This window comes from Hyalella azteca, unplaced genomic scaffold (assembly GCF_000764305.2).
Source record: "Hyalella azteca isolate HAZT.00-mixed unplaced genomic scaffold, Hazt_2.0.2 contig8735, whole genome shotgun sequence".
In the NCBI taxonomy this organism is placed as follows: Eukaryota; Metazoa; Arthropoda; class Malacostraca; order Amphipoda; family Hyalellidae; genus Hyalella; species Hyalella azteca.
The window spans coordinates 193,992-214,833 of NW_025938820.1; the positions used below are offsets into that span (position 1 = coordinate 193,992).

Genomic DNA, 20,842 nt, shown 5'->3' on the forward strand with positions numbered 1-20,842 from the left:
AAGAGGTGACAACGCCCGTAGGTATAGGGCTATAGGCAATACAACATATTGCCTGTAAATAGCTGTGTTGTTTATATGGTCAATTTTATTTTTCATTATTTAATTAAGCGGTTTCAGCATTCATTAGGCCGTAGGCATGTCGCCGATTATTAACTTCGCAAAACATTTACAGCTTATTGCGGTCTCGAACACGCAATTCGCTGCCTCAATTTTGCTTTGCCTAACCGCCCAACCCAACTGGGCAGGTTGGCGCAGTGGTTACAGTTCACTGAGTGGCGCGGGTTCGATCCCAGCTCTGTGCGCCAGTTTCTGGTCAGAATCTGCAAGGAGGCCGGGCGGTCAAGCACAGCAGAATTGTAGCAGTCAGTTGCGAGTTCGAAACAGCAAAATGCTGTGAATGTTTTGCGATGTTAAGAATCGGTGACAGGCCAACGGCCTACTAAACGCGAAACCGCTATTATCATTGTTATAATTATTATAACCGCCTGGCCTTCCCGCCGATTCTGACCAGAAACGCGTACAGAGCTGGATCGAACCCGAACCTCTCTGCTCGAATCATGGTACTCTGTACTCAGAACTGTAATTACTGGGCCACTCTGTATTTAAGATTTATTTTGACTAGATGAAGTTATGCCGGTAAAAAAGAGCTAAGAATTCGTCCCTAAAGTTGTCCGAGCGGTCAATTAGGACTAAAATTTGGTCAACTTCAAAATTACCTTTACTAAAACTCATTAGTCAAAGAGCTTTTGACCTTCTAATGAGTTTTAATGAAGGTAATTTCGAAGATGACCTAATTTTACTCTAATCAGTTTGAAAATGTTTGTATGTTACATGCTGTCCTGGGCAAGTTCAAGTCCCAAGTATGTAAGAATAGAATAGAAGTGTCGGCACTGAAAAAATAGGCCCATGTTGCATAAGTTAATTCTAATGTATGTTGCATACGTGATGAATTTTATGTATGTTGCATTTGTTAATTCTAATTAATGACGAATCACGAAGTCTATTTAGAAATTGGATTACAATTACTTCTTCTAACTAAAGAGAAAAACTAAATGTGAGCATATAACCACGGGCCTATTTCTTCAATGCCGACACTTCTATTCTATGTAGATACACTGATTCTGGAGAATGACAGATGGCATGGTTGAATTAATACTCATACTACTAATTATTTAATTATTAATTCAACCATAGAAAGATGGTGTGAAAACTGTGAGCGCTTCTGACTTACAGTTTTCAAATAAAAATGTTCGTGGAATTATAAAAGATTTAAAATTGCGAGGGAATTTACGCTTTCCCTTTACCACATTCTAATGTTTCAGATTTTCACTTTCAGAGCTGTTAAACTGTTGTACCAATTAAACCCAGTTTAGGCAAGGGGCTTTATGGACTAGTTTCCATTGCTCCTTTAAGAATAAATAAGGCAGTAAAATTGCGAGTAAGCTGCTAAAGCGGCAATACCTGTTATGAGCCAGACAAGGGTGAACGTGTCTGAACTTTCATGTGAGTATATTAAATCTTAGAGTGTGCGTGTATTGACATCAGTATACTGTTTTCAAGAATGGCGAAGCAAAAAGCTGTTCTCGAATAACTTCTTAAGCGTTATGTTTGTGAACTACGCCCTGTTATCCTTGAAGAATTGAGTTTGTCCACACCTTGATCAGCGCCATTATTCCTGTTAGTGTTGCCTGATTTCGAAACTTGAACTAATGTTAATCGCGATTTAGTTGAGAATTCTTTGTGATGTTCCTCTATTAATACTTTTCATAGAAGAATTGATTCAAAACGTTTAAAATTACCATAAGTTTTTCGTGAATACATTTAATATATGATATAATATTTATTGTTTAGTAGGAAATCGAGGTTATGTCTTAGGAGTGGCAAAGTTTTTTCGGTACAACCACTCTTTCTGGTTTGTTGATTTTAGTTTGTGTGTTGTTACGGTGTAACGCTTCGGCTTTATTTTAGCAATGAATTCGGCCATCAGTGTTAATGAGTATGATGGAGATTTTAGGGAACCTGCAGAAGATAAATCTTTGCGCAATATCTCTGATGAAAATGACTTGACAATCTGCTCCCCAGGTAAAGGAGATACATTATCTTCAAATTTACGTGGTCTGAAAACTTCAATTTCCTCAAATTTTCCAAGTATTTCAAGCCTGGCGAACGCGGACATAATTGAGAGTGAAAATATTGTGGATAAAAATGAAATTGATTTGGAGGACAGTATTTCATCGGTTAGTAGTATTTCAGAGTATGAAGATTCTGACAACAATGAAGATATTGCATTTGATGGATTTCAAAATCAAATAAATCAAAATCGTGGATTTCCTTCCTCCTCTAATGAGGATGAATTTGAAGGTTTTAGTGTGATAGATCCTGCCGATAATAGCCTTTTAACTAGCTTTTTAAACAGACAGCAACGTCCTGACATTGAAAACAATGGCAATATTTGTTCAAATCCACCTGAATTGGATACCCTGACTGACTCTTCAAGCTCCAGCATTTCATGCACTTTTGAAGGTTTTGGTATGATGGAAGATACAAATAAGATGGCTCTAAGGCAGATAGAATCTTCTAAATTTGAAGCTAGGCCTACATGGAATAAATCTCCAACAAATGCCCATCTCAAGAAACATTTGCAGAAACAGGGGAAATTAGAAAGTCTTGTCCCAATTTCTAATGATCTAATTACTACCAATTGCATGAATATGAAAATTAAACCTAAAGAAGAAGTAGGAGATTTTATTGGTCCTTATTGTCAAGCAATTGGATGCACTGTGTCTTGGTTGGAAACTGATTCTCCAATGACATCTCCAGTGGAAGTGAATAATGCCATAGTTTTTGAGCTATCTGAATTTGCAAAGAAGATTGCTTGGGAAAGAGAATATGTGGCATATTGGATTATGCGCCTTCAAGGAGTATCATCGGAATCTTCAAGTGCTACTGAAGAAGACTTGAATAAGATAAATATGGTGGTAAAGAGAAAAAAGGCCATTTCAGTGACATTTTCTGGCAAAAACTTGCTAAAGCCTAAGCTTGCTGCTTTTGATGCAGAAAAATTCATTCTTCCTTCGTTAAAAAATTTGGATAACTTTAATCAAGATTCAGTGGAGTTTCCATGCAGAAATGATCAACTTGAATGTCCCAAGCCTGCTTCATGCAATTCAAATATTTCAAAATCAACCCAATTGCATTTAATTGATAAAAATTCAAAACCTAAAAATAAAGGCAGGAGAAAATCTGAGCTTCATACATCTAAGCTAGTCAATCCTCCAACTAAGACTCAGCACAGTTTTACTAATCTGCCAAGTGAACATGCCTTACAAAGTGATGATGCAGTCTTTAAGAAAGATGAAAAAAGCACTGAAAAATCTTTCATTTCTTATATTGATAATACTTCAGGAGCTTTAGTGAAGACTTCAGAAGCTGCTGAGAAAGAGCCTACTGCGAAGTGTTCAGTGGCTACTGTAGAAAAGGCTCTATCTGCCAAGGCTTTAATGGAAGCTCCATCTCATTCAGCAAAGACTTCTGTTGATGTTATAGAGATGATCTCTGTTAAGGCTACTGAGAAGACTTCAGTTGATGCTATGGAGAAGATATCAGTTGGTACTACAGAGAAAGCTGCAGTTGATGCTATAGAGACATCTTCTGATGTTGCTGGAGAGATGGCCACAAATGACATTGGCAAGAAGTATTTGGAAAAGATTGGGGAAAAGACCTTAGATAACACCATTAATGAGTCTTTTAATGTCACTGTTGAAAAGGCTTTGGATGCCAATACAGAGAATTTTCCACATGCTAATATGGTTAAGAAGACCTCAAGTGTTGAAACAAACATTGTTTCTGATATTGCTCTTGGAAAACATTTGAGTGTAACTCTTGAAAAAACTCAGAGTGCTGCTGGAGAGCAAACACCAGGTGAACCTGTGGCAAATGATTTGTCAGAAAAATCAAGGCAAGTGAATGTAAGTTCTATTTGCCCATCATCAAATTTTGTTGCTTCTAACCTTTTGTCCAATGTATCGGCCAATTCAATTCATGATTCAGAAGATCATCTATCAGCAAGTTCAGATGATGATCTAATTATAGATGAAACTTTACCTTCCAATGATGAGCATGGTAGTGAAACTTCAGCTTCACCTAAATCTTCCATAAATAAAGATGACATAGGTTCTGAAATGTGCAGTAATGACCACAATGTTCATTCTGCACCACTATCCATTGATAAACCTCTTGAACTACATCAAAGAGATGGAAATGGAGTTAATTTGATATCTAAAGATGCCACTTGGAAGAAAACATCTGAATTCATCTCTATTGAAACTCAAGCTCCAAAAACTGGTGTTGAAATAACTTCTAGTTCTACTCCAAGCAACAGCTCTGAGGTTATTTCTACCAAGACTATTGGAAATTCCAATGCTAAACTTAAGGCTAACTTGGATGGTGGTACAGCCAGTGCCCTAAATCAATCAAAAGCCAGCAGCTTATGTGCAGCTCAAACTTCTCTCCATGTCCTGAGAAAAGCTGAGCTGGCCAGAACTTCTTTTGGACAACACATTAAGTTTGCTTCAAAGAAAGGTAAAGCTGATTTCACTGGTAAGAATGTACAGTATCCAATATTTGAAGTGCGTGACAATGTCATAGGCCCTTATTGCAACAGAGTTGAGCTGAGTGTGAAAGCCCTCAATGCTCCTTCCAGGAAAATTCATTTGACTAATGGAATGATAATAGAGTTGTATATATACTTCAAAGAAAGGGGTGCAACATTGACATCACTTGTCCAAAAAATTCATCAATTGACAAAAACTGCGTTTGATGTCAACCTAATTCAGCTACAGATGGCAAAAATTCAAGAAGTTGTCAACACTGAATTGCAAAAGAAAACTGAATATTTCCTAGACAAAGAGTTTTCCTTTTTGTCTGAGGTAGCTGGTACCCCAAAATTGATGACAAAGCAAGTTATGAGACCAATTCCTACTCCAAAGATTGTGAAAAATCCAGCAATGATGACTAATAAAGGTCATAAAGAGCAACCATACATGAAAAATGTACCAAAAATGCAGATAGATGAAGTTCAGATGACTGATGCTCCAAAAGAGAGAATTGATTCTTCACTCCTTGCTGATTTTGAAAAATCCAAAGGTAAAGTAGGTGGCATCACTAGAGGAGACATTGTCAGCTTATATTATTCCTGGCTTCAGTTGAAAAATAAAGACAAAGAAAGTGTTTTTGTCATTGACTTGTTGAGTGATGTTGAGAAGTTGATGCTAGACAGAAAAATTGAGGTGATAAGGATACCTGTGGGGATGCTGATGTCTTCATCTGTCAAACTGTTTGAGGAGTATCAGCAGTATCGTGCCTCAAGCCCTGAAGATGCTTTAGCCTACTTGGAAGATGACTGGCTTGATGACATCAATTGCCTTCTTGCATCTTCTAAAAGAAGAAAAGTAGCTGATGAGATCCCCCATTCAACAACAGAAAAATCCACTGTTGAGGAAAACCCTGTCAATGCATTTGCCTCTGATAGTGCCTCTGAAAATTTTCATCCTCAAGAAAAAAAATCTAATAAAGGGTCTCAGAAAAGATTAGCAGATGTCTCGTTTGAAAACAAGCATCCAGAAAAAAGATCTAAGTTATCTTCAGAGAATGAGTTGAGTGATGATTTGTGTGAAGTTTACCCACCTCTTCCTGTCATAACAAGCAGCCATTTCACTGATCTGACGTTTGAATATAGAATTGAGCGAGTGGTTACCTGTAGGTTGAGCTACAGGAATGGTAAGGCTATCTATGATTATTTGATTGAGTGGAAAGGTGAATCTCCTATTGATGATACTTGGGTTGAAGAAAAAGATTTTCCTCCTGGCTGCTCATTTATTGCTAAATTCTGGGAAAATAACCCTGAAAGGAGGATCCTTATTGATAAAATTATGAGTCATAAAGTGATTGAGGATAGCCAGCAGACGACAAAACAATATCTTGTTTCGTGGCAAACATATAATAGTTCTTCATGGATCACAGAGCAAGATTTTGCACAAAGTTCAAGGAAATTACTGGATGAATATAACCAGACACACAATCTGGGAAGCAAACAAAGAGAAACAAACCCAGAGGGAACTGAAGACAGTAACCAACTTTCTAACACTGCCACTGTTCCATCTTCTCCATGTGCTTCTACCCCCAAGAAAATTCCCAAGGTGGGGATTGGGGAATCTCATGATGCTCCAAGCCAAGATATTGAGTTCACTAATGGCCAGAACTGTGACCCATTTGATGTTGGATGTAAATCAAATTCTATTGAAAGCACAAACACAGCAAATGTGTTGGAGGATTCTTCTGAAGCTACATCAGGTACTCTGTCAGTACCAATCGACTCTCAAAGTCAAATTGAAACTCAGAGTAAAAGTCGTATCTCAGATGCTAAAATCAATGCCAATGATTTGCAGCTACTTACTGATATTGTAGAAACTGAAGATTTAGAAAATGAAGGAATATCTGCTACAAATGCTGAGCCAGCAAATGAAATCAGTTCCACAAATGATTCCCAATCATCAGTTGACGTGTCGAGTAATGTTCAACATTCTGACATTAAGGGCTTAAACATTATTCCGAAGGCTAGAGAATCAGTACAGTTATTAGACAAGGGCTCTTCCAGTGCATCCTCTCCTTCTCAGCCCTCAAAAAAGTACCCTTCAAATGAATCTACAAATTTCAGTTTTAAGAGAAAGCCAAGAGAAGAGATGTTAACAGATGAAGAAAAAGCCAAGAAAATGGAAGTACTGAAATCAATTCCACTAATGCAAGTGATGCGGCAGTCAGAATGCATGCAATTTTCTGAGCTAGTGGTGCAGCATGCAATGCCTGAATATGATCCTGCATCAGCCTTGCATCTTGGTAAGAAATTCCGGCATTTTACTAATGGTAAGGTCTTGAGCATTTATGATGAGTGGAGAAAATTAAAGAAGGCAAAAGTTGATGATTCTCTTAAAAGTTTTCAAGCTCTGAGAGATAAGATTAAAGAATGTATGGAATCTGATGGTTTACTTTATGACTATGATGACTGTCTTCTTGGACTGTGTTACTCATTGTATCTCACGCGTTCACGTCTCGCTTCAATGACGGACCTAATGACTTTTAATTCATGTCCATGCATTGAAACCATCAAAGCCTTCAAAGCCAAGCACTCAGATGTTCTCCACAAATACTATAATACATCAGATAAATCCATAAGCTCAAGACCAGAAATAATAAAGGATAAACCTTTTTTGCTCATGGATAAATTCATGCACAAACAGAGTGTTCTTAATCAAAAGATATGTTCAGAAGCAGCAGCAGAAGCTTGCCAAGGTCTTGCAACTCTCAAGGAGAATCTTGCTGATTTGGATGTCAACAGTCTGGCTGCTATAAAGAATGATATTACAGAGTATGAACAAGGCTGTAACTTTGTTGAAAAAAAGTACAAAGATCATTCTAGTTCCTTGGATAATTACAACAAGGGAATGGAAAAACATGAAGCAAAGCAGGCACTGAGGAAGTTTGGCTATGTGAGACAAGAATTAAAGGACTTGTTATCATTGGTCGCAGAAAATCTCCAGCCTTGAAATACATTATAAATTGTATATATGTAAAGCAGCATCATCAGTTATTTGCAGATAATGTACAAAAGTGGTAAGTGAATGAATAGATTGTAGGTTTTGGGAAATTGTATTTTGATGTGTAAAGTTAACTAGTTGCATGGATTAAACTATTTTAAGAACATTGTATAATTTATGAAAAAATGCTAAAAATTTATACATTATTTCAATCTAAGCGAGATATCTACTTCATTTCATAGTCATCTAAACTGAAACAAAGTAAATTGTGACAAGATATGCTTCCTTCATTATTTAATTGTATATTGCTAGATGTAATCCTTGCCATCTTGAATCATTAATATTCTTGTTATGCTAGTTATATCATATTGCATACATCTAGACAAACGACTCTGATATACACTTGTCAAAAGTTTCTCTGGCAGCAGAGCCCTGGAAGATGGCTTCAGTTTATAATTTTGCGTGATTTGTGCATGTTGTGCACCTGAATGTTATTTCAATCTGGCTGTGAATATTATTTATTTTTTTAAGTTAACTGTTTATTATTTCATTTAATTTGAATGAGATTTATTTTGATTTGTGATAAAGTTTGTAACTACAAGTCAGAAATAGCTAGTACAACCATGTTTTTATTAACCATTCAACTTACTATTATTTGTTTCTTATTATCTCCACAGACCAGCCAGAATCTACCATCACAACACTGAAACACAATCCTAAGATAACTGCCATCCATATGATAAAATTACTCCACATGGGCCAAAGAATAATTGTATAAGTTAATGTGGTGCAAGTGGCAATGAAACTACCTACTGCAAATATTCTGATATTGTTCAAGGAAACATCATAGTGTTCTGTATTGCACATTGAACAGTCTTCAATCATCTTGCTCAGTTCAATTGTGTGAATCTAAAATATTGAACCATCACAATGGCTGCTGAGCGAGAGCGTCGCCCCAATGCTGGAAGTAAGATGGCTCGCCTGCTTGATGAGGAAGAGGAGGATGACTTTTACAAGACCACTTATGGAGGCTTCAATGAAGAAGAAGATGACAATGACTACAAGTAAGTTGCCATCAATTTAATAGATGTTAATGATAATGTCCATTGGTGAAGAAACAAATGAGGAAGAGTATAACTTGATAAATTTCAAAAGCATCAATTATTGTAAATTGCCTTTTTTATTCAATGTTGCTTAAGCTATTGTTGCATTTATTAATTACCTTAGAATGCAGTAGTGCTTATCTCCTCTTATCCAGTTTGTTGGATTTTTCCTGGGACACTTTTATGTACCTACTTTAAATCTTAACTAAATAAGGCCACCAAATTTTTTTGACAGCATAAGAAGTGTCTTACAGGACTTTTCAATATCACTCAATATCTCACTAAACTTTTTCTGGAGTTGTAATAATTCTGGCATATTCTAATGATCACATATATTTAATTTTTTTTACAAAACATCCTATAATGGTTTGGATGAAATTAAATTGATTTGATTGTCATGTAAGTTATTTTATTGATGTGGTGGAATACAGGTTTTTAGTTTTCTTTACCCCATCTCAATGACTTTCTCTTAATAAATGTTATCCTTAAATTCAGGTCCTAAGTAGTGAATATTTATAAAAAAGTAAGTGGTGAATATAGAGTATATATTATATATGTATAAAATGAGAAAAACTGAATTGTTAAATAATTTGATATTAAGAGAGAAAATTGTAATTTTTTAACAACTCGAGTTATTAATAGTCCCATTTCATTGACGTTTTTAATTTCAGATCTGAAGTAGAAGCTGAAGATGAGGTTGACTCGGACTTCAGCATTGACGAGAACGACGAGCCGGTCTCTGATACAGAGGATGTCGATGGCAGCAAGCCTCAGAAGAGAGGCAGACTCATCATTAAAGCTTACAAGGTCTTACTTTAAATAACTTGTCAATTTATCATCTACATAAATAATTTGTTCGTTGGTTCAAATAAATAACTTGAGTAGTGGTTCGAATAACTAGATGAATATTATTGGGTATTTTATGACATAAAACACCATGATTATTGGTGATTATGCAGTTGTTCTGCCAGATGAATTTTTCATATTGAGGGACCTTTGTGTATGTTAGGAAAATTCTTGTTCATGGTTTAAGAAGGCTTGCATCGTTTGGCATTACTAATCATTTCCTGCGTCGGAAAAGTGTGGCTAAACGGTTAGTCGTTATTTAATTTCTAAATTAATTTTATCACATTATTCCTGTTGTTAAATTACTGTGCTATTATTAGATTTAATTCTTAAATCTGAATATGCTGTTAATTTGTTGTTATTTTGTTATTGCAGGAGCCAAAACCTAGCCGAGACATTTCCAAGAAATCTCCTGTGAAGAAAAAAATGCTTTCAGAATCCCACATTGCTGCAGGTGAATCTGCACACAGTGTTGCAATATCTACATTAACTTCACTCAGTTACTGATTTCAGTTATCTTCATAAACTTATAGAGCTGTATAATACTTTCTTTGCTTGTGTGCAACAGAATAAATTTACTATTTGAGAGCTGAATTTATCACGCCACACTTCTGCCCAGTAGAATAAAGTAACTCATCATAGAGCTTATCTTATCCATTCCTGCCTGTGCACACTACTCTAAAGTTCCATTTGTGCATTTGCTCGACTATTCAACTGTTACCTTACTTTCTCAATCACTATAAAATTATCTGACTTATATAGAGTTGCATTAAATCATCATAAATGTTATTGCAGGCAACAAGAAGGCTATCCGCCGGTCCACCCAGCTCAAGTCAGAGGAGACCATCAAGAGACAGAAGGACCGGCAAATGGAAGAAACTAAAAGGAAAAGCAGGCGGTGAGTTCTCAACTTTATAGAAATGCTAAAAAGTTACTCATCTTGTCAAGGATGTTGAGGAATTCAACTAACCTTGTTTTACCAGCTGTCTATGATGCTTCATCCTGGCTTTCGAGAAAATAGAAATAATTTTCTGAGTAAAATGCTCAAATGCTCACCAAAGGAATAAAAATTTGTGATTCCTGCTATTTGTGATTGAACTGGAAAACATGCCATAAACGGATTGTTTTTTTTCGTAATTTTTTTTCTGACAAACATTAACTTACCATTAAACATTCTGAAAATCATTAACATATTTTTGTGATGGCTTTACCTGACCAGCAATGAGTTACTTCATTATAATTATAGTGATATTTCTGGCTGATAATAAACGTCCTTGGAAGGAATTTTAAAATGATCAATTACCATCAGTTGTTTGAATTGACGGAATTCAGTCAATTGATGATTATTGCTGATGTGGAATAGTGGTTTATATTTTGCTGATGATTGTTAATGAGCTCTTGATCGTGACTTTCTCATGCCCATTGCTAGTTTTATCTTACTTGTTTTTTATTTCGTTGCAGTTCGTCTTCGGGCCACGAGCCTCACATGACTCAAGAAGAGCTGCTGGCTGAAGCCAAGGAAACTGAGAAGCAAAACTTGCTCAGCTTAGGTGAGGAAGTTGCTGAAATATTATTGAAATCTCAACCCTAAAATTTAATTTATGTTCAGTTGTTTTTTACCTACGATCCATTTTGATTGTTGTCTTCATGCAATAATGTTTGAACAGAGCAAGTTTATTTAATTTATCACTTTTTTAAAGACATATAATTGCAAAAATTTTTACATATGATACTCATTATAATTTAACTTCACAAAATTTTTCAAAATCTTCTTTCGGATCTCAATCAATCAACCTAATCAACTTAGAATATTTACACTGTGCTGTTACAGTTGGCATTGAATTTATGCTTGACAGCACAGCTCGTATTAACTAATCAATTTCATACTAGATTGTAAATCAATGACCATTCTTGCAAAAGCACCAAAAGTTTTTATTTTCTGTTATTTTTGAGCTGACTTTATTACACAGTTCCAAACAATCTTATTAATTGTAATGGTGTATGGTATCATAAAGTTTTCTATGTGACAACCAATGCTTGAGCAATGATCACAGGTGTTTCTGATCAACAGAAAAGTACGAGCTTGCTGAAATGGATCGCAAGAAGCCCAAGATGAAGCGTCAGGGTCTGACAGTTCCCTTCATCCGCTACCACTCGTGCACAATGCCACTCATCCAAGACATCACGAGCAACAGCAGCACAAACCACGCAGCAAATAACGCTCTTAAGAACAGCAATAAGGATGATGACGGAACAGAGCAAATGGACACAGATGTGAATATTGCTGATGCTGAAGCAATGCTTGATAGCATCGAAGCTGAGGTGAAGTGCAAATTGTTTTTTTTTTTTTGTGAAATAACTTTGAGAGCATGCAGCTGCAAGAATGACATGTAATATTTTCCTTGTGACAAAATGTTCACTTGCGGCAAATGTAATTTTATGATGTATTATATATACCTACATTAATTTCGACAATTGTGAATTCATTTATTTATGTCCTTGGTTAATTTTTGCCACAAGCAATCATTATGCTTAATTGTTGATATTTTTATCACTTGAGATTTTTTATTATCTAATACCTAATGTATTCATTGCTCTCCCATTGTGATAGCGAGGCTAGTTATCATTTCCCCCAGCAAATCTTGGAAAATATCTCCATGTTAGTGTTAATTCATATTGTCCATTAAAGTTCTGAGTCTTATTTACTATTCATTTAATAATTTGTAGCCGTCCTTACAGACACCATTTAGCCAGCATGTAATTGTCTGTAGCCTTGTTTACAGACACCATTTAGCCAGCATTTAATTGTCTGTAGCCTTGTTTACAGACACCTCTTAGCCAGCATTTAATTGTCTGTAGCCTTGTTTACAGACACCTCTTAGCCAGCATTTAATTGTCTGTANTCTGTAGCCTTGCTTACAGACACCATTTGGCCACTGTTTAATTGTCTGTAATCTTCACCACAGATGAAGATGAAAGGCAACTCTGACACTGAGAATAAACGGCCCGTAATAAAAATCAGTGACCTGCGACCAGAGGAAAAATGTGAAAGGACTTTCATCACTTTTTCTGACGAACTCTCCTTTAGGAAGGCTTTTAAGAAGAACAAAAACAAGCTTTCAACTCGAAATATTTGTCCGATAACCAGGTATAATTATTTTTTGCTGGTTTCTGGGAAGGATTTTGAGGAAGTTTATTTAGAAAACCATATTTATATATGCTGCCTATCATGAATAATAATGCCTTTTACACGTACCATTTTTAAATCGAACCCGAATTTTACTATGAAATTAGTCAGTAAACACTACTTATTCACTCGCAAGTTGTATTCCTCTAATTTTATAGTACGTTTGAGGTTCGTTCCTGCTGTACAAAGTCTTTTAAGACATATTTCGGAAAATTTGAAGTGTTAGAGGCTTATAGCAGGGTTACCTTCTAAGTTACTAAATCAGTTCATCACCAATTACAAGAAATTTTCCCTATGTTTGTTTTGAAAATTTGATTACTCATTGTTGCTGATTACTTTTTAGCAATTGATTCTTGATGACAGAACCAGCATTGATATGTCTGTTATGAGATCTTAATTAACTCAACAAAAGGCATGAAATTTTGTGGCATTGAAACTGTGTTGAATTTCAGACTGCCAGCCCGGTACTTCGATCCTGTGACGCGGTTGCCATACGCCAGCGTGCAGGCGTACAGAATATTACGCGAGGCTTACTACCAGCAACTCGAGGACAAGGGCGACCCAAACTGTCCTCCAGTTGCTGCGTGGCTGGAGTACCGCAAGAAATACAAGCAATCACGCGCTCAGTCCGACCCTGTCACCACCGTCATGACTAACCCAGCCCCAGCTACCAACCTCGGGAACTATCTGGGCAACCACTTGGGCAACAATGCATTTAGTCAGGCGGTGCCTCAGGCTGTATCTATTAGTAGTGCTAACACTCAAACTACTGAGGTACTTTCTACAAATGCTGTACAGCAGCAAAATACAGCCAGTATTCAACAGATGGTCTCAAGTGTTGTGTCTAGTGTTGCTGCCACTCAACAGCAACAGCAGCAGCATTTGATCAGAAGCAGTACTGGTCTAGGCACTCTGAATGTGTCTACTGGACTCACTTCTCAGAGTTTAAATGCTGCATCTGGCATAACTGCCCAAAGTCTCTCAGGCAGCCAGGTTATTTCAGGCTCTGCTGGTCTTGCTAACCAAGGCTTGTCAGGGTCATCGCTGGCTGCGGCGCTCAGTAATCTCAGTCAGCAATCTAACCAGCAGCAAGCTAACCCTGTTGCTAGAACCATCTACCAACAGGTGGTGAGTAGTCGTGGTTCTGTGGTGCAGGGGAGTGTGCGGCCCCAGATGGTTGTAGTAACCACTGGCAGTGCAGGAGGTGTGCATCTAGTGCAGAGTGGTACTTCGGTACAGCTGGTGCAGAGCACTGCTGGTGGTGCAGTTCAGCTGGTACAATCAGGGACTGGTACAGTGCAGCTGGTGCAAAGTGGTAGTGGTGGGGGGATGCAGCTGGTACAGAGCAGCAGTGGTGGAGGAATGCAATTGGTGCAGAGTGGAAGTGGAGGAAGTGTGCAGCTGGTGCAAGGCACGGGCGGTGCAATGCAGCTGGTGCACCAGGGTGGTGCAGGTGGTACAGTGCAGCTGGTGCAGCCTGGACGCATCACATTGCGGCCAATGACAGGGCAAACCTTCACTAATTTACAGTCTCTGTTCAAGTGACCTCCACAGTAAATTTAGTAGCATTAGCAGTAAAGGTAAGCTTACTGAAGCTTCTCATTTGGCAAGTCGCCATCGCAAGTCCTAAGGCACCTTACTTCTCGATGCTAACGTTACACTTCATCAAGACAATGGTAGCCTTTTGTTTCAGGTCCTGTATTAGTCTCTTCATTTTCTTCATCAGGTCCTGTATTCATTTCTATTTTTACAAATCAATTCTGTCTTTAAAATACTTTCCTTGCGGTGTGTTCGATGAAAAATCAACGGCTAGCAATAAAGGTCTGATGAACACACGAAAGAAGTAATATTTAGGGATGTAAAGGATTGTGAGTGAATATATTGTATAGGTAAAAATTCTCATATTGTCGGTAGTCAAGTGATCTGTGTGCAGTGTTATGATGATAGTTCTGGCTTCTAGGTTAGTAGTTTTTTACAAAGTTACCGTGTATATAATGAATGTTCCTTATGTAAGAATGTACTTATGTTTTGAAACGTGGAAGAAACATTGGTTAAGATTAAGTTTTTCACTTGGTGCGCCTTTTTTCTGTACGATTTGCAATCATGAAAAAATTTGTGCAAAACTGGTGTACTTTCTCGTTGCTTAAAAGTTTAATTGTCAATTGTGTGTGTAGGATTCCAGTGTCATAGCCAATTCATGTTACAAAAAAATGGAAACCTAAAATTTAATTTGAACATTATATTTGTTGTATGTTTCTTCTTCTTTGTAGTGGAACGCCTTGCGATTAGGTTTTTTGTACGTTTGTACAGTATCCTAAAAAATTGCTTCAATTGTAGAAGTGAAAATTGTGTCTATGTCACATGAAAACAAGTTGTTTCGTAAAACGATCACCAACCTATATCTTGTTAACCTATGACTGGAAATTAACTCATCTCCTCAGCCCGTCTATTTACTGTGTTTCGTTATTCTTAATTAGACGAAAGTTTCCGCATTAGTTAACTAATTTAATGACAGCCTAGATAACGTCAACTCAATATTTTAGGCCCTTTTCATTTGTGTTAGTGTAAACTAGGCGGTGACGTACAAATGGATTTACGAAGCTAGAGTTAATATTATCTACTCTAGAAATTTGCATTCCTAGTTGTAAAATAATGTCTATTTCAGAATAGAATTGATCTGACCAACAATAATTTGTTGCGCATTAACTCATTATGCTTGATTAACCTCCATATTCACATTTTATTGAATGTGTAGGCTTTCAGTGATAATGCACCGCCCGGCCTGATATTTGTCATCAGTTTCGGAGAGACTGAGCACCAAGCAAGATAGCTCACCGCATTAATAGGCATGCATTGATATTCAGTTGATGTTGTTTGATAAATGTATCCACGACCATAGTGCAATTGATGCGTTCACGCGAAAAAATATACCACGCTGCATCGAATCGGTCAAACTTGACACAATTAGGGCTGGAGGACTCCACCCCAGCTGGAGTAAGAGTGCAGGTACTTGGAAAGGTTTTTATTGCCGGTTTTGACCATGGGAAATTTTTATAGCATGGATGGCCAATTTGGATTCAGTAATCAAGAAAGGCGCAATTGCAGATTACCTGAGCAATAGTGCGCTTTATTTAGCGGTAAAATACGGGACGCCTTCAGATAAATACGGGACGCCTTCTTATCAATATGGCCTGACTCTCGATTACATCTGATGCAGGCGCCCTCGTGTCTCTTTGCTACAGTATTTTCAATACTGGAACAACTGAGATTTAAAACAATCCAGTGGCGTTGTCCGGTATTTCAAGTTAGACTTGGGCAGTAGTTACTGTGATGCCAGTGCTTTTCTTTGTAAATTTTATTCGCTCGCTTCAAGCATACATTAATTATTATGATGTCGTTACGTTTGATCTGCGGGGGGTGGATATTCTTATCCAACAGGAGACTTGCTCTCTCCCAGACCCTAGCATTTCTCAGTGCAGCCCAAATGTGTCGTATCGGCAATCTTCCTCCGAGTAGACCTTCTTTTCTACAACGCAACCTTCCTCATCTAACCGAGATTTCTTTACCCAGCGCTGTCTTCTGCCTTCACGACTGTCATCCTTTTTCAACTTAGCCTGCCTTCCTTCTCCAATACAGCCTTCCTTATTCAACACTGACTTCCTTCAACACAACCTTCCTTCTCGAACACATTTCTTCTTCTCGAACGCATCTCTGCTTCTCGAACACATCTCTGCTTCTCGAACGCATCTCTGCTTCTCGAACTTATCTCTGCTTCTCGAACACATCTCTGCTTCTCGAACTCATCTCTGCTTCTCGAACGCATCTCTGCTTCTCGAACACATCTCTGCTTCTCGAACACATCTCTGTTTGTCCAACTCTTCGTCGCAACCACATATTCTTATTCTACGACGAACTTAAATTCTGAAAACATTCCTTGCAATCATGCCGCGTCGTTCAGTTACTCCTATATTAATATAAGACATGCAATTTTTCCTTCGGAATGTAAATGAGCAGACGCAAGAATAATCAACTGCAAACACGAAAGAGGAGAGAATAGATAATGCCAACATTTGTAATAAATGCATGTTATGCTCATACTATGCACTCAATGAAGCCATTCGGAGTTTGATGATCCTGTTTTGTAGCTCAAGTTTATTTGCAAAAAAAATGTGGTGACCGCTAGTTGGAATATAATTTCAATATACTACAATATTAGGCACATTGGAGCTAAATTTTACTTATCGGTCTCGTTCCGAATGAGGTCAAATGTAGTATTGAAGGATTCAATGGATATTTTATTTTTAAAATTCTAGTTAGAAGCAGGGTAAACTAAGGAATTATTCTGCGTGAAAGTCATGGAAATCAGCTGTGTAATGTCGCGTATGGAAGTTATAGATAGCATTTTCTATTCACCCATAGAACTGTAGCGAACTCAAGCGTTTGCTCGCATATACTGTGCGGTCACTTAGGCATCTGCAAATGGAAGTTATTCCCCGACATAGCTCCGACGCAGATAAGAGACACTTCCGTTACTGTTTCATTTAACAATATTTCGCCATGTTTTACAGTCTGATCAGTTCAAATTCGAACAAGTTTCTAGACATTTTTTCTATATTTCGCGATTACATAACTCGTGATGGTGGTCGTAGATATCCCCGCAGAATATGGCTACTGCGTTCTGGTCGCCGTGGGCTCTCAGTTCGTGCTCATGTGGAAGGCCGTTCAGGTGCGTACATGTTGTGCCATGTAATGAAAGTAAGCTTAACTCAATTAGTTTTTTGCGCATTTTTTCATTTATGCACTATAGTGCTCGCCATGTCCGTCTGTCCGTTACCTCAAGTTTTCGTCGACGAGAAAATGTGCTCTCTGTCACTCACTGCAGTGAGTACTGAGTTATATTTTTTATTTATTTTTATGGAAAATAAAATTAGATTTAATATCTTATTATTGTGTAAAAGGGAGGTAGTACAAGTTTTGAAGGATATTAAATTCAGTGAACGACTATTGTTGAAAATGTGTAATCGAGGTTCGAGTAAATGCAAGTAAATGGAGACACAAGTAAATGCAAGTTAAGTTGTTACCTGTTCTGACCATTTTGCCACTACACCCCTTTCATTTCGTGTATGTACATGTATTTCTGTTTAATTTATAATTTAAATTCGTTCACTCGTCTTGACATTAACACGACTGTTGGCAGGTTGGCAAGATGCGCAAGAAGTTCAAAATCTACTACCCTGTGATGTACAGCCCTGACAACGCTCTCTTCAACTGCTATCAACGCGCACACCAAAACACGTGCGTTATATCTCAGCATCACTGCACTCAACAATATTATCTTCATTACTGTAGTGAAATATATCTACTGTCTTCATTACAGCTAAATATTTTAGCGCACATTAAACTTTTATAGAGTAATTTTGATGCAATTTTTATTGGCAGACGTCTTTCTTGGCGGATACTTCAGGGAATAAAAACCAGTTTTTTTCTGAATGCGTGATTAATTCAATTCCTAATTACTTTATTAATTCATGTGTACCTAAATTAACATTTGATTCTGTTAAACTTTTGAAATAATATACTGTATTTTTGTATCTGCAATATGTATGGCCATGTGTACGAGTTGTCAATATATATGGACCACATAATCAGGAGGCCTATACAATTCTCAACCGCTCATAATAATATCCACTATTATTGTGGATAAATTATGTATGCCAAACTGACGAATTTATTAAGATACCAAATGCCCCAGGCTGGAAGTTTACCCGCAGTTTCTGACTTGCCTGACGTTGGCGGATAATACAACACTCAACTGCTCCTAATAATTCCATGCATTACTGTAGCTCTATTATGTATCGCGAAGTGAGAAATTTATATTAACACCACGCCCCCTACAGGCTGGAAGTGTACCCGCAGTTCCTGACGTGTCTGGCGTTCGGGGGCTTGTACAACCCGACGATGTCGGCAGCAGCGGGGGCCGTGTGGGTGGCAGGCCGTGTGGCCTACGCTCTCGGCTACTACACTGGCGGTGAGACTCTTAACTAGTGCTAGTTACGATAATTAATGAACTTCTTAGCATCTAATTAACTTCTCTGGTGATGACTCTTAACTGGTGCTAGTTACAATTAATGAACTTCTTAGCATCTAATTAACTTCTCTGGTGATGACTCTTAACTGGTGCTAGTTACAATTAATGAACTTCTTAGCATCTAATTAACCTCTCTGGCGTTGAGACTCCTAACTAGTGCTGGTCACAATAATTAATGAACTTCTTAGCATCTAATTAACCTCTCTGGCGGTCAGACTCTTAACTGGTGCTAGTCACAATGTAGCGGGATAACTACGCTCCATATACAAAGTTACTGGGTCTCTGCAAGCGGGCCCTAACTTACGAGTATGAATGAAAACCGGTTCAGCAAATTTACAAAGGCCATGAGGTTTACTTAAATTTCATGGAAAACTGGCATCCACTTCACAGGACTATCACTAAATGCATCTAGGTTTACAAACACAGACATTAAATGGACATTAGCTACAGTTATTTACAGTCATTACAAAGTGTGGTAAGTCAGGTAAAGGTAGGCTGCCTACTAGCATTCTGCTGTTTCCCTAGACAACTATCTACGCATACTTATTCTCGTCGGTCTTCGTTAGAGAGGTGCGGCGGCTGAAGAAAACTAATAGCGCGGCCAAAGCTGGCCCGCTACAGCAATAATTAATGAACTCTTAGCGCCTAATTAACTTCTCAACACCTCGTTAACACATTATTAAATCGTTGAACCTTTTTAATTAACATGCGAGTACGTTAATGTTGGGTAAATTATTATTAATTGCGGTCGACACAAATTATTAATTGCGGTCGACGTCAAGACTAAGCGTACCTACTCAGTCCAGAGACAATTGGTAGTATTACTGGTCATCTCTATGAATATTAATTATTCATTTGTATTATAATTGTAGGGGATCGGTTAAGGTGTAACGACGGTGTATATATTATTTTATTTATGTATGAATACGAATATTTTAGTTAATAAAGTATATATCATTCATGCAATAACTGTTTAAAATCGGTGCCGTTGTCTGCATGCAAATATTGCACACGTGGAATTAATTGAATATTGTGTGAGCAGACCCGAAGAAGAGGATGTGGGGAGCCTTCAGCTACGCAGGCTACCTCCCCCTCATCTACTTCTCCGTGCGTCAGGGCGCCAAGATGCTCGGCTGGTTCTAAGCTACATAGCTACCTGCAACCCTTGGCCATAGCCTGTACTGATGCATTTCATATCGGCAGCAAAGGATGTTGCTTCTATTCTTTCTGGAAGTTTCATTTACTAGCAACAAAGGAAGTTACTTCCATTCTGTCTTCATGCATTAGTATCAACAGTATCAAATGATGTTGATTATATTCTGTTTTGTGGCATTTCATATCGGCAACATAGGATGTTGCTTCTAATCTTTCTTGAAGCTTTATTTACTAGCAGCTAATGATGTTACTTCGATTATATCTTCATGCATTTAGTATCAAGAGAACCAAATGATGGTAATTATATTCTCTCATGTTGCATTTTATACCTGTAACGTTACTAAATAATGTTATTTCTGATGCTGCTATCTTTTTAGGATTTGAGTAGACAATTAACCTGAAGGAAATAATCTGTTAATGCATTCAAATATTCCAGCAGATACATAAATGGTCATACTTTTGCTGCAGCGATCTGTTCAGGTACCTGTTATGAATTCACACCAAGCAGAAGGTAGACTCTAACTCAGTATCGGTTCGGACAAATCTTCGCTGATAAGAATTTTTTACAGCTAAAATCCTTCTAACAGTTAAAAATGCCGCTCATTGAATCCGTTATTGGGTGTATTTATTGATGAAAAAAATGGCACATACAGTCATATGAACGGTCAGATAAATAATATACGTTTAAAAATTACTTTTTAAAGACAACACTTCAAAAGAATCCAGTAATCTTAGAGATGTACAATGAATTTCTCATCTAATTTCCAAAAATTAAAAAATTAATTTTTCAATTATTTTAATATATATAAATTTTTTAATGTATAATTTTTTTCAAAATTAATTATTCTGTTAATTAATTCATGCATTGCCT

General features: G+C 37.4%; 2 protein-coding genes across 5 annotated transcripts; both read left to right on the plus strand.

Annotated features, from left to right (window-relative positions):
- The first annotated feature begins 1,443 nt into the window (after nt 1-1,443).
- LOC108678304 lies at nt 1,444-15,434 on the plus strand. 4 transcript variants are annotated; one of them, XM_018166683.2, is made up of 9 exons: nt 1,444-1,503; nt 8,270-8,656; nt 9,367-9,502; nt 9,917-9,995; nt 10,337-10,439; nt 11,003-11,091; nt 11,613-11,863; nt 12,508-12,689; nt 13,181-15,434. In XM_018166683.2, exons 2-9 carry the CDS (start codon nt 8,523-8,525, stop codon nt 14,271-14,273), a joined length of 2,067 nt encoding a protein of 688 aa, XP_018022172.1. In that variant the 5' UTR covers nt 1,444-1,503; nt 8,270-8,522; the 3' UTR covers nt 14,274-15,434. The 4 variants fall into 4 exon arrangements, 2 of the variants coding, with proteins under 2 accessions (XP_018022172.1, XP_047737688.1); XM_047881732.1 differs by lacking the exon at nt 1,444-1,503 and adding an exon at nt 7,600-7,668; XR_007156855.1 differs by lacking the exons at nt 9,367-9,502; nt 9,917-9,995; nt 10,337-10,439; ... (2 more) ...; nt 12,508-12,689; nt 13,181-15,434 and adding an exon at nt 2,083-7,668 and having other exon boundaries at nt 1,466-1,503; nt 8,270-8,527.
- A 1,717-nt stretch (nt 15,435-17,151) lies between these two features.
- Nucleotides 17,152-20,438, plus strand: LOC108678305 (microsomal glutathione S-transferase 3). Its single transcript, XM_018166684.2, has 4 exons — nt 17,152-17,454; nt 17,926-18,023; nt 18,626-18,756; nt 19,859-20,438. The coding sequence occupies exons 1-4, from the start codon at nt 17,365-17,367 to the stop codon at nt 19,957-19,959; spliced, it is 420 nt and encodes a 139-aa protein (XP_018022173.1). The 5' UTR covers nt 17,152-17,364; the 3' UTR covers nt 19,960-20,438.
- The last annotated feature ends 404 nt before the right edge of the window (nt 20,439-20,842 follow it).

What these genes read in the sequence shown, in the direction of transcription:
- LOC108678304 (XM_018166683.2), top strand. Translation starts at nt 8,523, where the DNA reads ATGGCTGCTGAGCGAGAGCGTCGCCCCAATGCTGGAAGTAAGATGGCT. An exon ending in GAAGATGACAATGACTACAA is followed by an intron (nt 8,657 to 9,366) that starts GTAAGTTGCCAT and finishes TTTTAATTTCAG; the next exon opens with ATCTGAAGTAGAAGCTGAAG. An exon ending in GCAAAACTTGCTCAGCTTAG is followed by an intron (nt 11,092 to 11,612) that starts GTGAGGAAGTTG and finishes TCTGATCAACAG; the next exon opens with AAAAGTACGAGCTTGCTGAA.
- LOC108678305 (XM_018166684.2), top strand. Translation starts at nt 17,365, where the DNA reads ATGGTGGTCGTAGATATCCCCGCAGAATATGGCTACTGCGTTCTGGTC. An exon ending in TCATGTGGAAGGCCGTTCAG is followed by an intron (nt 17,455 to 17,925) that starts GTGCGTACATGT and finishes GACTGTTGGCAG; the next exon opens with GTTGGCAAGATGCGCAAGAA. An exon ending in CAACGCGCACACCAAAACAC is followed by an intron (nt 18,024 to 18,625) that starts GTGCGTTATATC and finishes CGCCCCCTACAG; the next exon opens with GCTGGAAGTGTACCCGCAGT.